Source organism: Chelonoidis abingdonii, chromosome 1 (genome assembly GCF_003597395.2).
Source record: "Chelonoidis abingdonii isolate Lonesome George chromosome 1, CheloAbing_2.0, whole genome shotgun sequence".
In the NCBI taxonomy this organism is placed as follows: domain Eukaryota; kingdom Metazoa; phylum Chordata; order Testudines; family Testudinidae; genus Chelonoidis; species Chelonoidis abingdonii.
The window spans coordinates 33764866-33784502 of NC_133769.1; the positions used below are offsets into that span (position 1 = coordinate 33764866).

Sequence of the window (19637 nt, forward strand, 5' to 3'; positions counted from 1 at the left end):
CTCACAAGATGTGAGCACACAGCAAGCAGCAATAGCAAGCGGGACATTGGTTTGGCTGAGGTCTGAGCGAGTAAGTAATGAATCGCCAGCGACCCTTAAACGGCCAAATGCACATTCTACCACCATCCGGCACTTGCTCAGCCTGTAGTTGAACAGCTCCTGACCACTGTCCAGCTGCCAGTGTATGCTTCATGAGCCATGCATCAAGGGGTAGGCTGGGTCCCCAGGATAACTATAGGCATTTGAACATTCCCAACGGTTATTTTCTGGTCTGGAAGTAATTCCCTTGCTGCAGCCGTTTAAACAGACTAGTGCTCTGAAGACGCGAGCGCATGAACCCTCTGGCCATCCCACGTGGATGTGAGTGAAACGTCCTTGTGGTCCACCAGTGCTTGCAGCACCATTGAAAAGTACCCCTGCGGTTCACGTACTGGGTGCCCTGGTGTTCTGGGCCAAGATAGGGGATATGGGTCCATCTATGGCCCCACCACAGTTCGGAGAAACCCATTGCAGCAAAGCCATCCACTATCACCATGCACGTTTCCCAGAGTCACACCTTTCGTAGCAGCAGCTTAACGATTGCTTTGGCTACTTGCATCACTGCAGCCCCACAGTAGATTTGCCCACTCCAAATTGATTCCGACTGACGGTAGCTGTCTGTGCGTTGCAAGCTTCAGAGGGCTATTGCACTCGCTTCTCCACTGTGAGGGCTGCTCTCATGTTTGTATTACGGCGTTTCAGGGCAAGGGAAAGATGTCACAAAGTTCTAAGAAAGTGCTCTTACGCAATGCGAAAGTTTCGCAGCCACTGCGAATCGTCCCACACGTCAAAACAATGCGGTCCACCAGTCTGTGCTCGTTTCCCGTGCCCAAATTCGGCGTTCAATGGGTAGTAGATGCCCCGTTAATAGCAGTAGCTCCAAAACGCTGGCCAGCGGTTATGGAGAATTCTGCCTCCATCTCGTCATCGCTGTCCTCGCGCTCACAATAGCTGCCTCCTCCTCTCCTCCTGCCTTTGCGTCATTGTTCGAGTATAGTCAGCACGAGAGTACGCGAGGTGTTGACATACGGTCAGGATACGCGTTTGTGATCTCAGGGTCCATGATTGCTGTGCTATGGCGTTTGCTCAATGCACTCCGCGAAAAACGCGCCAAAGGGTTTTCTGCTGCCCTCACAAAGGGAGGGTGGGCTGTACCAGCACCACCCGGGCAATGTTTTCTGAGGCCCATCAGGCACTGTGCTCTCAACACGGAAGTGGAACTAGGGATAAGCTGAGGAACAGCACTACCACAGTGCACCGCTCCCTGAAATCGATGGTAGCCTTGGACCATGGACACAAGCAATCGATTTTGTGATCGCATTGTGGACGCGCAAAACCGATTTTATAACATCGGTTTCGTAATATCGGTTTAAACTACTTCGAAATAATCGTGCAGTGTAGACGTAGCCTTTGTATTCACATGCACAGTAATCCATTTAGTGTGTGAGCTTTAGGCTTGAGCCTAACTGTAGAGTTTAACTCTTTGCTGAACAGTGTTACTGTTTGCTTAAAAGGGTCGTTGAGGCTGTGCCCTAGCCAGGTGCATGACTGAGTAGTGTGATTGAGATTGCTTGTGGTTAGATAAGAGCCATGGTTTGATACTCAGGTGCGTGCAAACTAGTTAGTAGAGTCTATCAACATTAAGACATTTTTGGAAAGGGGGGTGGTATCTTGTCAAAATTTTGTTCAAAGTGTTGATCAAATATATTATTTTAAAATCTTGTATTACGTTCCTTTCCATCATCTCCTTGTCCGTAAATTATCCTAAGCCATGATTCTGAAGAGCATCCCTATTTAGGACAGCGCTTAAATGCGTGAATGGAATATAAGTACATTCTTTAAATTATGTGCTGTCCTGTGTAGGGATTTAAGGATACACATAAGTGCTTTTCTGATTCAGGGCCTTGGTCCCCCCATCACACAAACACTTATGCACGTGCTTAACTTTGAAGTCAATGAGGCTACTTGTGATAGTAATGTTAAGCATATATGTAAGTGTCTGCAGGATTGGGACCTTGAGTTGTAAGATCTTGATGCAGGGACTCTTGCTTTTTTCTATGTGTATGGCACCTAGCAAAAAATTGAGAGCACTGGCTCTATTTCAGGAAAGCCTTTCAGCACAGGCTTATGTCCATTACTATTCAGGAAAGCACTTAATCATTTGCTTAATTTTATTTAGTTATATTCGTACAATTTTCTAGTCTTAACACACTTTTATGTCCAACAGGCCTTATATTGACTTAGCTTAAATAAGGAATCAATGTTTCTAAACCGTTTTAGGTAAATAAAGCCTTAGTCTCCATTTGAGATCTGAAGATTTCCGTTCAGTTTTTGCTTTAACATTGTATTACTAGAGAGACTATAGACAAAGCCACTGTAGTCAGTGGGATTGAACCCAAATGCTTTATTTTGACTACAGTGTTCCCAGCAGAGCAATGGTGGATAGAATTACTTTAGAAGTCCTAGGTAGCTGCTATTCTTAAAAGATGATAGAATATTTTTCCTGTGGTATTCTGTTTAAGGTGTCTATGCATGGTTACACTTGCTGTTTGAACAAATACTTATAAATAGTGAATGCATTGTGCATATATTGATTGCTCTCATTCCTACTATGTAGTATAAATCTCTATCAGATTGTATCAGTATATTTTTTATTTTTAATCGACCTCTTTCAGCAATGTTTTTTCAAGCTGTGGATAGGTTCTAAGAAAATGCTGAGAAATGTGTTAAACAAATACTCCTTATTTCTTCTGCATTTTGATGTAAGTACTATTATTTCTTGTGACTTTAGCATACCCTAATTTTATTATCACAAATTGCTGTATAACTATCTTATGAAAAGTATTTTAAGTCAGAAAGATGACAATAATTACATCTGCATGCTCATTCATCACATGTACGTATTTATTTCCAGTGAAATGGAAAATTTTAAATTTAGGATTATTGTTATCCATATTACCTTTATCAGTGAAATTGCATCTGCTCGCAGTTTCTTATAAAGTAGGAAGAATGAGTCTTTTCAGTTTATGCATTTGCTGTTCCGAGCTATATAAATTGCAAGTAATGCTTAAAGTTTTGCATATTTTTCAACATTTTTTAGAATAGAAGGCAACCAACAAGAAATTCAGAACATTTATTAAAAACCATAGTTGAAGTATCACAAGTGGCAGTTTATCGCTTTTCATTTCTTACTTCAAAGGCTTCCTATAAGGAGAGGAGAATATGTGGCTGCTATATGAAGAGCCAAATTCCTATCTAGTGTTCCAGAGTGAAAGTCTCAATTAGACTGATTTTTTTGTATCTCACTGGATATAATAGATTTATCTAATAGAAAATCTGCAATACGTGTATCCGACAATGACCTTTTTATACAGTAAGTTAGCAGAATCATATTTCAATTATTTGAACTTGCTGCCACATTTGCCTAGAGCAAGGACTGGCACACTGTATTAATTCTTCACTTTGCTTGTGTAGCAGATACTGGCCAAAAGGTGTTCAGGCTCCTAATCATGCAGAAGTCGAAAGGGCAAAGAGCTCTGAAACTTGTACTCCTTCAAAGTTTTGACTCTTCGGTATAGAATGTAGTGTTCCACTTTCAAAAATATACTGTTTGTATCAGTACTTTCTTCTTTGAGTGCTTGCTCATATTGATTCCAATTAGGTGTGTGCGTGCCACGTGCATGATTGTTGGAAGATTTTTACCCTAGCAACACTTGGTGGGTTGGCTGAGGCGCCCCCTGGAGTGGCGCCCTTATGGCGCCAGATATATGCCCCTGCCGACCCAACGCCCCCTCAGTTCCTTCTTACTGCCCGTGACGGTCGTTGGAACTGTGGGGCGTGGCATAGCTGATCTCCACCTCCCTAGCTTTACTCGTTGTACTATAGATAGTTGTTTAGTGTAGTTGTTAATAGTTTAGCAGTTAGTTTAGTTAATAGTAAGTTTGTATATAGTGTAGATAGTACTTGGAGGGAATGGAGTTCATTCTCTTCTCTCCTCCCTGGTACCAGGGACCATGCCCAGGTCCCCGGGTTTCAAACCTTGCTCGGCCTTTCTCAAGCCGATGCCTACGGGAGACTTCCACGACTCCTGCTTGAAGTTCCTGAGGGAATCCCATCAACCAGATAAGTGTCGCATTTGCAAGGCTTTCAAGCCTCGAACAAAAAAGGAGTGGGACTTTTGTTCAAAACAGCTCCTAATGGAAGCGGCGCTTAGCCCAGCGCCTTCAGTACCACACGCAGACCAGACTCCGTCGGTCCGAAGTGCACCTCCGGCACCGGAACAACCCACACCGGCAAAGACTCTTGGCACCGGATGTCTCCGGCACCAGTACAGTCGCGACGACATTTACTGTCTCCGCGGCCCAAGAAGCAGCGCACACCACCTGCTGCTTCTGTACAGTTGCAGACACCGCCTGAGGCCCCATTGCAGCAAAAGCCCAGCCTGGACCGTCCCACTAAGGCTCCAACTCCGACACCACTGACTTCGGCATCATCGATTCTGGCGCCACAAGGACTGTTGAGTCTGGTGCACACAAGCTCCCCGGTGCACACCATGGTTGAGCTCAGCCTGTTTATGCCGGAGACCTTCTCCACCACTCACGACCTGATCCCGCTGGCGGAGCCTGGACCACCTCAGCCCTCCGCACCACCGGTGTGGACTGTCCAAACTATAGGCAAAACTGCCTTCATGTGATCCTCCTCACAGAGTGAGACATCTCGGTCCCGGTCCAGGTCGCAGTCCTGATCCCACCGATGGCCCCAGTCCCGTCACCGATCTCCATCTTGGCACCGGTTGTACTAACAGCGCCGCTCCGCTTCATGCAGGTCTCTCTCTTCCAGTACAATCGGTACTGATCTAGGTCCCGGCACCAGTCGCCTTGCAGCCGATCCCAACATCATAGATCCTCGTTGAGATCTACATCAGCCTTCTGGCACTGTCATGACCGCCGGTCCTGATCCCGAACATGGTGCTGCCGAAGGTCCTAGCACCGGTCTCCAGCTCCCAGGCATGAACTGACAGAGTGGGACGGTGCAACGCCACATGGGTGTGTGGCCTCTCCTTAGCCTTCGCGACTGAATTTGTCATCCCAAGCGGGGAGTGGCTACCACATCCAGGGCCATGATGCTGATGGTGCTAGCAAGAGGCAATATGAAGGACAGGATCCTGATCAGGGAGCCCCACAATGGTCCTTCTGGACTCCTTGGGCATACCACCAAGCCCCAGGTGCCCCCTCAGGTGCTTCTTGATCCGCTCATTCGGAGCATCGGATGCCTGAGGCCACTGTGGACCGTCCTCCATAGACTTGGAGGCAACTGTCCTGCCACTAGATCAGGCCCATGCCACCACCATAGTGGACTTAGGGCAGCAGGACCCTCCCCAACCAGAGCTTCCCCAGAATCCTCTTGTCCCAGGGGTATCCTCTTCCTTCTCCCCGACGAGGCAGGGGCAGGCACATCCTCCTCTGGCCCACCGCCTATAGATCTTCGTGCACACCAGGATCTCCTGCACAGGGTAGCACAGAACATGAACCTGCAGGTGGAGGAAGTGGTGGAAGTGGAAGATCCGGTAGTGGACATTTTATCGGCTGATGCACCCACACGGGTCACCTTACCCTTCATTAGAACTATCCAGGCTAATGCCGACATGATCTGTCAGTCCCCAGCGTCTATTCCTCCCATGGCCAGAGGGGTGGAGAGGAAATACATGGTGCCCTCCAAGAGCTATGAATGTCTGTATGTTCACCCTCACCCTTGCTCCCTCGTGGTGCAGTCAGTGAATGAGAGTGAGCGACATGGCCAGCAAGTGCCTGCCACTAAGTCCAAGGACCCTAGGTACCTGGATTTATTCGGGTGCAAGATTTATTCCGCTACGGGTCTACAGCTCAGGGTAACGAACCATCAGGCCCTCCAGAGCCAGTATAACTATAACACCTGGACCTTGATGGGGAAGTTCAAGGAGTTGGTCGCCCAGGAGTCCAGACAGGAGTTTGCAGCCTTGCTCGAGGAGGGCAAGAAAGTGGCGAGGACATCCCTGCAGGCATCTTTAGATGCGGCGGACTTGGCAGCTAGAACTCTAGCCTCCGACGTGGCTATGCGCTGCATCTTATGGCTACAAGTGTCCGGTCTTCCACCAGAGCTGCAGCAGATCATTCAAGACCTGCCCTTTGATGGCCAAGGGCTGGTCTCTGATAAAAACCGACCCCAGACTTCAAGTTTGAAGGACAACTGGGCCATCATGCGATCACTGGACATGCATACCCTGGTGAAGCAACACAGAGCCTTCCGGCCCCAGCCTCAGCGCACCTACCCTAACCCTCGACCACAGCAAGACTTCACCAAAAGGTGTGGCTGTGGTAATCGGAGGAGACAATCTGGTCCTCAAGCAGGCCAGAATCAGGGCTCCCCAAAGCCATCGGCGGGGCCCAAACAAAATTTTTGAAGGTGCGCTCAAGAATGGAGCACCAGTCTCCTTACCGGACCCTTTCCCACCTTCCTTCAACCGCCTCTCCTATTTCCTCCCTGCGTGGTCCAGCATAATGTCAGATTGCTGGGTCCTATGCATGGTGGAAACTTGATATCATCTTCAGTTTGTTTCGCACCCCCACTCTCCTTTCCCACATCGTCCCTCTTCAGGGATCCCTCTCACGAGCAACTTTTCTTACAGGAGGTACAGGCGCTCCTGGCTATCGGAGCGGTAGAAGAGGTCCCAAAGAACTTGAGGGGCAGGGGGTTTTACTCCTGTTACTTCCTAATCCCCAAAGAAAATGGGGGTCTACGGCCCACTGGACCTGCACAGACTCAAGAAATTCATGGTAAAGTTGAAGTTCTGTATGGTTTCCCTGGGGACCATTATCCCTTCCCTGGATCGTGGAGACTGGTACGCCGCCCTCAACATGAAGGACGCGTACTTCCACATAGCGATTTACCTGTCACACAGGCGATTCCTTCACTTTGTGGTCAACCAGCAGCATTTCCAATTTACTGTCCTTCCCTTCAGCCTGTCCACAGCACCAGGCGTCTTCACAAAATGTGTGGCTGTCATAGTGGCCTCGCTCTGCCGACATCGAATACTAGTGTTTCCATACCTTGATGACTGGCTCATTCGAGGTCCTTCCAACCTACATGTGCAGTCTCACATTCGTGTCATCATGAGCTTGTTCAAGCAGCTTGGCCTGCTGCTGAACACTGAAAAGTCCACTCTGGAGCCTACACAGAGAATAGACTTCATTGGGGCAATCCTGGACTCAAATCTCGCCAGGGTGTGCTTACCACAGGCCCGCTTCCAGTCCATGATGACCATGATTCATGGCCTCCAAAACTTCCCGACCTCGACAGCACACGTGTACCTTGCTCTTCTGGGCCACATGGGCTTGTGCACTTTCGTGACCAGACATGCCAGACTACGCCTCTGCCCACTTCAGACCTGGCTCTTGTCAGTGTACCGTCCAGGCCAAGACAGCTTGGATACAATTCTCACTGTGCCGACAGAGGTCTGAGCCTCTCTGGGTTGGTGGCTAAACCCCACCTTGGTCTGCGAGGGAATGCCATTCCATGCCCCACAGCCCTCTCTGGCCCTGACCACGGACGCATCATCTCTGTGCTGGGGCACTCACCTTGCAGGACTTGGGACACAAGGTCTTTGGTCCGCACAAGAAGTAACCCTACACATCAAGATAAGGGAACTGAGAGCAATATGCCTCGCATGTCAGGTATTCCGCGAACACCTTCAAGGCCGTTGTGTCACAGTTTTCACAGACAACACAACAGCCATGTTTTACATCAACAAGCAAGGTGGAGCGTGGTTGTCCCTCCTCTGTCAGGAAGCCAAACATCTCTGGGAATTTTGCATAGCTTACTCAATCAACCTGTTGTCGTCATTTCTCCCAGGAATCCAGAAAACCTTGGCAGATCGCCTCAGCAGGTCCTTCCTAGCTCACGAGTGGTCGATTCGCCCAGACATTATCCATTCTGTTTTCCGGAAGTGGGGATTTCCCCACATAGACCTGTTCGCCTCTCATGAGAATCGGAAGTGCCAGGTGTTCTGCTTCTTCCAGGGATGCTGTCCGGGCTCCCTGTCAGATGCCTTCCTGATAACCTGCAAAGACCACCTTCTCTATGCCTGTCCTCTGTTCCCACTGGTCCACAAGGTCCTTCTCAAGTTACGCAGGGAAAAGGCCCGCTTAATCTTGATCGCTCCGGCATGGCCCAGGCAACATTGGTATACCACACTCCTCTATCTGTCGGTGTCCAAACCAATTCCTCTACCATTGTGGCCGAATCTGATAACTCAGGAGCACAGCAGGCTATGCCATCCAGATCTACAGTCCCTCCATCTCACAGCATGGATGCTACATCGTTAACTCAATCTGAGCTGTGTTGCTCCAGTTCAGTTCTTGCAAGTACTCTTACGTAGTAGAAAGCCCTCCACTAGATCCACGTACCTGGCCAAATGGAAGCTCTTCTCCTGCTAGTGTGCCCGGAACGATGCTATCCCTCTGGAGGTGCCAGTGCTTACCATCCTAGAGTATCTCTGGTCCCTGAACCAGCAAGGCCTAGCTGTCTCATCCATCAGGGTACATTTAGCAGTGATTTCAGCCTTCCACCCTGGCGAGAATGGTGCTCAGTATTCTCCAATCCTATGGTCAGCAGGTTCCTTAAGGCTTTTTCATAGAGGAAGATTTTGCAGCATTTCCTAAAAGTGGTCAGATTTGCCTGCTTTCCATGGCCAGTTCCTTTGACCAAGAATACTGTTGCCCTTTGGCCTGAGTAGTTAACTTGGTTGGTTGGTTGCTTGCACTGGGATAAATTGATTAAGCATCTCAGGTATTTCTTTGCTGCCATCCTGTTATAAATACTGAGTGCTTTTAGATTAGTCATGGACCAGATGTCAGATGGTGAAGCTCAAGTTTAGTTTATTAATCAAAGAGTAGGCATGTAGGCTCAAACAGCACAAATAGAAAGGGTGGCATTCACGAGACCTGTGGTCCAGTCCACAGCTCATCCTATCCCAAGGTGAGCTATGTAGACCCCTTCTCCTTGTTTATCCCATATTACAATTTGTGATTTGCTACTGTAGCTTAGCATTAACAAATCATTATTAAATGTCAACTTGTTAGCAAAGGCTTTATATTCTATTTTGTCTATATTTCCATCAACACAAGCTTATCATACATATAATGAAACTTTAACTCAAGGAAAAATAAGCTTTTCATACACCTGAACATTGTTATGCTTCCTTCAGATGTCTCCATCCTGTGTACTTTCTTGTAATTTCAGTTACAGCTTAGTACAGTAGAAATCTTGTTAAAAAATCTAGTGTGAAAGCACGTTATGCTTCTTTGTTTTTTAAAGTAAATCTGACCACTAACTCTAGTATATTTCTGTTACTTTCTACTTAGGATCACTCTCAAAACCTTATAGGAGTCTTGCATGGCAATTACCTAGCATCACCCTGGGGTCTGCTTAGTCTTAGGCCTCTCTATGCCAACACAGTTTGTTTACAAACATTATACATGAAGTTCCATTTCCCTGAACACAGTAGTATCAAACAGCAGGCTATTTCCTTGCTCACAATTTCCAAGCCTGCCTTTCCAGTGAATACTTTGCCCCATGGAGCTCTATCTCTGCTCCCCCACAGGACCATGCTTACCACTGCTTCTCTTGCTGTCTTCTGCTTTCTCCTTAGCCCACATGGTTTGGCCACTGCCATGGGTAGTGGCCTTTTATTGTTTCAGCTCTCTCTACACAGAGGCATAATTAATTGCTTAGCACACTCATTGACTTTAGTCATGAGATTGATTGTATTAACACCTTCCAGCATGACAAAATGGGTTTTGCTCTCTGTTACTCCTTTGATCGGGAAAGTATGTGACTTGCAAGCTTTGCTGCTATTTAATACAACAGTAGTAATCAACTGTTCTACCAATGAGCAGTTTGGATTTTCTTCAACTGTCCCATGCTGTTAGAATTTTGTGTCTTGATTGCTCACATTCAAATCGTTTGTCATTTTGGCCATGTCTACATAACAAAGTTTAGTTGATGCAAGTTATGTTGGCATACAGCCACCAAAGAATGCATATCATTCAGATGTGTACATGCTTGGCTGCTTGTATAGGTACTGTACTCATCAGGAGTGCTTACACTGATGTAAAATGGGATACATACCTGTAGTGCACTGCAATGTGCCCCATGCAGCCCTCCAATGGAGTGCCTTTGAGACATTTTTGCAGTGATTTATGGAATAGGAGCAATTTGTCCAGGGATATCTGGGAGCTAGGGGTCAAATTCCCACCATTCCACTTTCTGCATTTCATAATTTTTTCCACATCCTTTAATTTTTGCACTGTTTCTTATCATTCTAACAATCCCATTCATTACTTTTCTCTCTCTGCCATCTCTCTGACAGAAGCATGGGCTGACTTCAGTACAATTCTACTATTTGGGGCTAATATGGGATGCACATTGTGGAGCGCCATTTCTGGGCCCAAGAAATACGCACTGATTGTTGGAATAGCATCGCAATGCAGATTTGGGATGATGAGTAGTGGCTTCAGAACTTTTAGATGCAGATGGCCACATTCCTGGATCTGTGTCTTGAGCTTGTCCAAGCCCTCTGGTGCAGGCACACCAAAATGAGAGCCTCATTGACAGTGGAAAAGCAAGTGGCAGTCTCACTCTGGAAACTTGCAATGCCAGATTGCTACTAGTTAGTGTGCAGGGGGAGGGATAGCTCAGTGGTTTGAGCATTGGCCTGCTAAACTCAGGGTTGTGAGTTCAGTCCTTGAGGGGGCCACTTAGGGATCTGGGGCAAAAATTAGTACTTGGCCCTGCTAGTGAAGGCATGGGGCTGGACTCAATGACCTTTCAAGGTCCCTTTCAGTTCTATGAAATAGGTATATCTCCGTATATTATTTAATCCTTTTGGAGTTGGAAAATCCACAGTGGGGACCGTTGTGATGCAAGTGTGCAGAGCCATTAAGTGTCTCCTGCTTTGCAGGACTGTGACTCTCAGTAATGTACAGGAAATGGGGGATTGATTTGCAGCAATGGTGTTCCTGAGTTGTGGCACGCATATCCTTATTTTGGTGCTAACCCACCTGGCCACAGAGTACATCAACAGAAGGGGCTACTTTTCTATTGTTGTGCAAGCACTAGTGGATCATGGGAAATGCTTCACTAGTATCAGTGTGGGCTGGTCACGGAAGGTGCATGACCTTGCACTTTGTGTTATTGAATTTCATCCCATTTCTGTTACTCCACCTTTCAAGATCATCCAGTTTTTTTCCTGTACAATATTCTCATTCTACTCTGTATTGATAATACCTCCTAACTTTGTATTATCAGCAAATGTAATGAGCACACTCCTACAGCTTGGTCTGTAGCTTTTCTCTACAAGATTTTGTCCTTTGCTTGGAATGCAAATTGCAAATAGTTTTTATATAGTTGATATTTAAATTAATTCTAAGCCTCTTCCACATTTAAGTCCTTTAGCTCTTTGGTGCAGTTGTCTTCTTTTACTGCTTCCCTTAAGTCTGCCTTTTTGAAATAAAAAAACCATAATTGAAGACCTAGTTTTGATTATTCTTCCACTTAATGTCAATGGAATCAGCTCCTGATCGTTTGATCCAAAGCTATTTCATCACTACTTACCAACACCAAGTTAAAGTTGCTTGACCTCTTGGTTTAGTAATGATTTGATGAAGAAAACTTTTGTCATCTTTTAGAACACAGGACTTTTCAAAAGCTGCCAGCAGGGATGTTGGTGGTGATAAAATGTCAATGGTGATTCTAGGGGATCAAGCCTGCCCTTTGCTCCCCTGACTCATGAAGCTGTGGGATGGCCACATCAGCAGTGCCCAGGGAAGATTTTAGCTACCAGATCAGCAGGTACAGAATGATGGTTGAATTTGCTTTTGGTAGATTGAAGGCACATTCCACTAAGTCCTGCCCTGGCTGCAGCCCTGCATATCTGCCTTCCACTCATTAGCAACTGCCAGATTAAAACAACTTTTTGCTGGCAATCGAGGGGTTGCTAATAAGCGGAATCTATTTGTATAGCTATGGTTCTCCTTGTTGTCCCACAGCATACAGTGGTAGGGGTAAGGATGTACACAGTGATGCCAGGTGGTATGATGGGAGCATGTAGGGATCAGCAATTATGGAGTTCTCAAGGCTGCAGAATATGGGATCTTTGAGCCTGCATGTCAACCATGGTGTGAAGCATTTTTTTTCTTGTCCTGGTGCATTTCCCAATGTGTGCGCTTTTTCTCTATCCTTTTTGCCTCTCCTGAAGCAACCATTCTCAGTCTTTCTCTATGGTCGTGTTCTGATGTGCCCTCCAAACCCTTTGATCAGTGGACAAGGCAGTGGTGGGTTGGAGAATCCCATAGAACGTATCCTTCCCATGGTGGGGGGCATGCCAGAAGCTGCTGATCAAAACAGATACACACCATTAGATTTATGGTCACAATGGTACTAGAAAAACCCTGTATAAGAAATGCCTGTTAACACCTCCCTACATCTCCGCTCTGCAGCTCAAACAATGGTGAGTACAGCATAGAGCAGAGGAAAGGGGAATTCTGTGGCATGTTATTATAAAGTCTAGGAACCCATCCCGGGATATGGATATAGGCAGAGAATATATTGACACTATTTTCACCGACAGTGGTGATTTTGTCTGGTATCTCATACCTCAGGGTGACAGAGGCACAGACAACCAGCTGCTACTGGCTTCCCGCAGCTGCCCGGTCCTGTATGTTGCTAGCTTGTTTACTGCAGTGGTGCCAGCACAACTCATCACAGAGTGCTTTGGGAAAGTGTCCTCGCACAGTGGAAGAAACAAGGCTGCCATCCCTAGAAATCTTTGGGAGAGGATAGCAGAGTATCCTCATCAAAGTGTAATTGCGATCTCTGAAAAGGATAAAAGGGACATCCCTATTCAGATATGCAGAGTATTCTTAAACCACTTAGGGACAGCAAACTAAATGCAAGATAAGTTTGGCTGTACCTCTCTCCATTTTGTTCATTTTCTCTTAACCGTAACAGTTTCTGTGTATTGATTTTATATAATGTTTTATTTTTAGACTGTTTACTTGATAATTATAGCTTCAGACAAGGTTCTAAATAAGTGATAAACATTTCTTTGTTTTGTCTTCCAGAACAAGTACACAGACATTTAGATCAACATGAGGTGAAATACTTGCAATTTGCTTTCCGTTGGATGAATAACTTGCTGATGAGAGAAGTTCCCCTGAGGTGCACCATAAGGCTATGGGACACATACCAGGTGAGCGCTTGCTTTGTGGTTGAATACTTCCAATTAGTGATGTAGGATGACATCATTCTGAGGTGCTCTCCTTTTATGTAAATGTACCTTTCCCTATTTTTCAGTATGGGACAATGACTATAATTTTGCCTCCTTTGCTGTACACAGTACATAAAATGAATATATAGCTTTTCCATCCACTGGTATCATCTGATTTGATTGAATACTTCACCTCAGACTTGCTGCTTTATTCTAATATAATTGTAACATAATTTACAAATTGTTGGTCTTTTACTGGCAGAAATTAAGGTAAAGTGAGAAATATTTTATTTTAGCTGGATAGCGTATGTTAAGGCTGAATCCCCATTTTGTCACTTTGAGTGCAGAATGTGAGGGCCTGCAAGCATTCTAAAAATTAGTTCGTGCCACTCCAGACATGTAACCTTGGGAGTTTTAATAGAACTTTTCTCTGACCTTGGCTTGGTAAATGCTGCCACCACCCAAAATGCAAAAAACTCCCTTGGATACAGGAAGAAGCACTTGGGAATTCCTCCTTGTGGGGTACCCTTAAGTCCTTTCACCACTCCCTCCCCTTCGGGGAAAAGCTGAGAAAGAAAACAAAGGAAATTAGCTGTTGCCACCAGCAAATCGAACAGCATATGCACAAACCTCTTAGGACACCAAAAATCCAATCCTTTTCTTAAAAAAGGTAAATTTTATTAAAAACAAAAAGGAAGAAAATACATCTGGAACTTAGGCTTTTTCTGGATTTTAAAACAGCAATTTCAAAAAATTAAGCACCCAAAATAGCTTTTTTGGGGTTCAGCTTAAAGGTTGCAATCAAACCAAAGCATCTGGAATTATCACAGAGGAATCCACAAGCCAAAATAAAGAAATCAGATCACGTTATCTAAACATTTCCTATCCAAATGATTCCTTCTAGGTATAGAAGATAATTTTTCATACCTGGTTTGAACCCTACACAGCATTCCTGCTTATAGCATTGCTGCACCGTGTCCCTGCAGCCTAGAGAGAATGACAGACAAAGGGAAAGGGTTTTTTTTTTTCCAATTTTAAAAAGTTCTAGCCTTCCCATTGGCTCTTTTGTTTAGGTACCCACTTTTTTTTCTTTACCTGGGGGACTTTTTAACCCTTTACAGGTAAAACAAGTCGAGAAGCGCTACCAAGAGGAATTTTACAGCTAACTGGCTGGCTGGGTGTCCATCAAAAGGAGCTACCTCACCCCATTTTATTTATCACAGCATATTATATGGAAGCAGTGTTACCTGCTGGTTAAAGCAAGAAGTGGGGATAAAGACCTCTGGATTCTGTTGTATTCTATTTATGAAAATGCTTACTGTTTATTTTGTACATTTGGGGCATATCACTTACTTTCTCTCTCCTTCAATATACTCATCACAAAAATATTTACATTTATTTGTCTAGGTGAAATGTTGAGAGATTTGGCTAACGTTTTTAAAGTACGTAGAGATCCTCAGATGAAATGCACTATAGAAGTATTAATTTACTAGTTAAGTACAGGCTTGATCATTTATACCACTCTGATCTGAAAGTGACACATTTTGCTTGAATTACTGTTTAGTAGTTGGTAAAGCTGTGACACATTAAGTGCAACATTGATAGGCAAGTATTTTAACTATGATGGGGTCTCACTTTTAGTCAAGCTGTTCTGAGCACAGGATTTGGGTAAGTTGGACATAGATTCCCCCCGTTTTTAGCCTCCTGAGACCTCCTTTAAGTAGACCAGCCTCTCTAATTGATGATCAGCTCTAACTGCCCCAAGGGGCTATTCTTGCAGCTGAAAATATCCCATAGAATAGAGCATATACCTTTTTGCTAGGGAAATTCTATGGTTGCCAGTTAAGTCCCTTTTGCACTGAGAGAGCATCATAAAGGACATCACTACCTGCGAGCAAATCAGGCTCTGTTTTAAGCTTTAGACTAGTAACTTCTCTAGTATAATATAATCAAAGAGTAATAATTATCTCAATAGTTAAAATAAATCTGAATGTGTAAATAAGGGCTGCAGAGACCATGAATTATAGGTTTTGTTGGAGTAATGTTATGTGGTGTAACTGTTGCTGTCACTGGAAAAGTTCAGTGTTACTTTTGAGATTCTGCAGATTCCTGCAGTTTCTGTATGATCCATTTCTGCAGAAAGCCATATATTGTGATGCAGATTTCCTTGCTGTGCTTACAGTATCTTTTAAAATCTCCAAGTTCTTTCAGGTAAAGAAGTTTATTTTGCAGCAGTTGCCTCTCCCTGGGTGGTAGTATAATGGTGAATAACAAAACTATACAAAATAATATGCAGTTTGAGGAATGACAGTTGTCTCATAAAGTGCAGTGGCTTAGCATTGTTTAGATAATGAGTATTTTTGTTAGTGTGGTGAAAATGTATTGAGGTGTAAGAGTGTCCCTGGGAGATTTGGAAGTTATGCTCTCTGTATATAATATGGTTTATGAGAAATGCTTATATAAAGTGTGTCTCACAAGCTAGCAGCCAGAATTCACTATGCCTGTGGTCTGTGACTGGATTGTTCACTAAGGGGTTGGAAACTGTGTTGACCTCTTCGGTCATCTGCTTTAAGTTGATTTTCCTGGAGAACTGAATATTTCAAGCTTGGTAGCATCTACCTGAGCTTTATCTGCCTTGGTAACATATGCCATCTTGGTATTTACTGCTTTTCTTGCATGAATCAAATACTGAGAAAGAAAAAAAAAAAAAAAGTCTGCAATGAGTACCATTTCTTGAAACACTTGCTGTCTTCAGTCTTCCTGCCTTTGCAAACAAGCGCACAGTGTCATCAGAATTGTCAGTGCTCAGATCTACACCCACTCGATGCATGCTGTAGTGTCAACACCTCTTCATGCCTCTTTGTCATTGAGGAGGGCATCATGATTTATAAGAGAAAAAGTGGAAGATGTAGAATTAAAATGCTAAACTAGCAATATGTTTAACTCTAGATAGCATAGATTAGTAAGTGTTGATGAAAATATAGTGCACAGACTGGATGTTTTTCTACAGGATATGTCTAGTTCAAACCAGAGTTAATACAGGGAAGTCCCCTGGCTTGTGTTATGCTGCAGGTCAGACTAGATGAACACAGTGGCCCTTTCTATAAATAATCTATCTTGGATTTTACAGTATCAAGCACAGTCTTGCCAGTATCTGACTTTCTGTGTACCTTAATTGAGATTTGATCAGCTACATGAAGTAGTTTGTTGCATACAATAATTTTGGAGTATGTAAGTAAGCCAGTTATAAGAGAATAAAGTTTTGCAAAGGTTCACAGATTCCCCGTAACAAAATACATAGGTGTTCTGTAACTGTGCTTTGATAAATCTGTAAAAATATGGTATTGTCTTTACAGCAGAACTTTACAAACACAAAATACATTTTGAAAAAGAAAACTGCTGCTTGACAACAACTTTTAATTTTCATTCCTACTAAAACAGGATAATTAGAAGCACTATGCAGCTTGTACACACAACAAGGTCTGTGATGTGGGCTTCTTAGCTTTAAAGATTTAGTTTCATTTATTCTTTCCTTAATTTGGATTATACTTTAACAAGAGGGAATTCAACTTTCTTTGACTTGGCTTGTATGTTATGTGAGAACAAATGCCTTTGATTCTACATTGTTCCTTTCAAAGGTTACTTTTTTTTTTTTTCCCTCCAAATTGCCAAATTACTCTCAGGACACTGAAGTTTTAAGTCTTTAGAACTGAATTATGTGAGCTTTGTTGGAATCAGATGTAAAAGATTCCACAGTCAGAAACTGTAATAGAAGACCTCAGTTTTGTCTTCTACTTATAAGAGGTAGATAAAGTATTATTGGGGCCCTGGGCACAAAGAACTTTTGGGCACTCCAACCCTTCCCTTGCCACCTGGCCCCACTCCCTGCTCTTCCCCTTCCCGCAACAACTACTCCTTGGCCAAGCCAGAAGCTGGAGTCGGGCAATGGTAAGATCCACCCGGGGCCGGTCTTAGGGAAAATGGAGCCATGGGCAAACTTGTATCTTGATACCTCTGGCCCGTATAGGCTCCCCAACCCCCCTGGGTCTTGCCACCTCCTCTCCCCGAGTCCTTAATTTATATTAAAAGAGGAGCTGGGCTCAGCCCTAGCAAGCCCCAGCACAAATTAAGCATTGGGTGGGTGGCCAGATAGTGGCAGCTGCTGGCTGTGTGCCTAGGTCTGAAGGCATTGCCACCAGCAGCAGCAGCATAACATGAGAACATAAGAACGGCCATACTGGGTCAGACCAAAGGTCCATCTAGCCCAGTATTCTGTCTACCGACAGTGACCAATGCCAAGTGCCCCAGAGGGAGTAAACCTAACAGGTAATGATCAAGTGATCTCTCTCCTGCCATCCATCTCCATCCTCTGACAAACAGAGGCTAGGGACACCATTCCTTACCCATCCTGGCTAATAGCCATTTATAGACTTAACCACCATTATTTATCCCAGTTCCCCTTTCTAAACGCTGTATGTCCTTAAGCCTTCACAACCTCCACAGGTAAGGGAGTTCCACAAGTTGAGCTATGCGCTGTGTGAAGAACTTTCCTTTATTTTGTTTTATAACCTGCTGCCATTAATTTCATTTGGTGGCCCCTAGTTCTTGTATTATTGGGAATAAGTTAAATAACTTTTCTCTTATCCACTTTCTCCACATCATCAGCAAGATTTTATATACCTCTATCAATATCCCCTCTTAGTCCCCTCTTTTCCAAGCTGAAGATCCTAGCCTCTTTATTCCATCATATGGGACCTCTCCCAAACCCCTACATTTAGTTTGCTTTTCTGAACCTTTTCTTAGTGCGAGTATATCTTTTTTTGAGATGAGGAGACTTACATCTGTACCAGTATTCGAGAGGTGGGTGTACTATGGATTTTATAAGGGGCAATAATATCTTTCAGTCTTATTCCTCTATCCCCTTTTTAATGATTTCTAACATCCTGTTTGCTTTTTGACCACCTGCACACTGCGTGGCCATCTTCAGAGAACTATCCACCATGACTCCAAGATCTTTTTCCTGATCGTTGTAGCTAAATTAGCCCCCATCAGATGTAGGTATAGTTGGGTTTATTTTTTCCAATGTGCATTATCTTTACATTTATCCACATTAATTTCATTTGGCCATTTATTGGCCAATCACTTAGTTTGTGGATCTTTTGAAGTTCTTCACAGTTTCTTTGGTCTTAACTATCTTGAGCTTTAGTATGGTCATAAACAGATAGTTAAGGGTTAATGCCTCTTTTACCTGTAAAGTGTTAAGAAGTTCACCTAGCCTAGCTACACCTTGACAGAGGAGACCATGAGGAACAAGATGTTAAAAGGACAGGAGGAGTTTCTTTGTTTAGAGTTTCAGTTTCATCCGAGTGAAAAAGATCAAGGATACGCCCTCTTATCAGAGTTAGTAAGTTTTAGAAAGGGATGAATAGGTTACTGTTATTTCTTGAACTTGCTAGTAACGTATATGGGATTATAATTTGGTAGTTGTGGTGTGTATTACGATTTTGCCGAAGGGGGACATCCTCTGTGTTTTGAATCTGTGTCCTGTGGAGGTAGCTGGTATGCTAATCTCTGCCAGGGTTTCTTTTCTTTCTTTTCTTTAATTAAAAAGTTTTCCTCTTAATACCTGATTGATTTTTCCTTGGTTTTAGAATCCAAGGGGATGGGATCTGGCTCACCAGAATTGGTGGGGGGGAAAGGAGAAGAGATGTTAAATTCTCCTTGTGTTAAGATCCGAGGTTTTTGGATCTGTGTGTCACCGGGGAATTGGTGAGTCCTAAGACTACCAAGGAAAAGAGTGTACTTGGACGGTGGCAGCAATACCAGATGCTAAGCTACTAATTTAAGCTTAGAAGTGCATGCAGGTCCATCTGTACCTAAGTTCAGAGGTGGGGCAGGAACCTGACAAGTTATCATCGCAAACTGCCACCTACTGTACTCTTTCTCCAATGATTTCTGATATAGTTGATAGGGATGGTCCTGAGACTGACCGTTGGGAATACCACTAGTTTCCCCTCCGTTCTGAGAATTTACCATAAGTCCTACCTTTGTTCCTGTCTTTAACCAGTTCTCAATCCATGAGAGGAACTTCCTTTATCCCATGACAAGCTTAATTTACGTAAAGCTTTTTTTTGGTGAGGGACTCTTGTCAAACGGCTTTCTGGAAATAAGTACGCGCATGTCCACTGAATCCCGCCTTGCCCACATGTTTGTTGACGCCTTCAAGAAGCTCTAATAGATTAGTAAGACCAATTTCCCTTTACAGAAACTAGTGTTGACTATTGCTCAGCATTTT

The 19637-nt window shown here is 44.1% G+C and overlaps 1 protein-coding gene across 5 annotated transcripts in view; it reads left to right on the forward strand.

The window, feature by feature from the left end:
- The window catches only part of TBC1D22A (TBC1 domain family member 22A), a 707108-nt gene that overhangs the window by 245382 nt on the left and 442089 nt on the right, over nucleotides 1-19637 (forward strand). For all 5 annotated transcript variants that reach the window (XR_012655728.1, XM_032768194.2, XM_032768195.2 and 2 more), the window contains exon 11: nucleotides 13197-13324. Coding sequence is in view for 4 of the 5 variants with exons in the window: in XM_032768194.2 (XP_032624085.1) it covers nucleotides 13197-13324 (128 nt within the window). In the remaining variant the exon portion in view is untranslated. The remainder of the gene's footprint in view (nucleotides 1-13196; nucleotides 13325-19637) is intronic.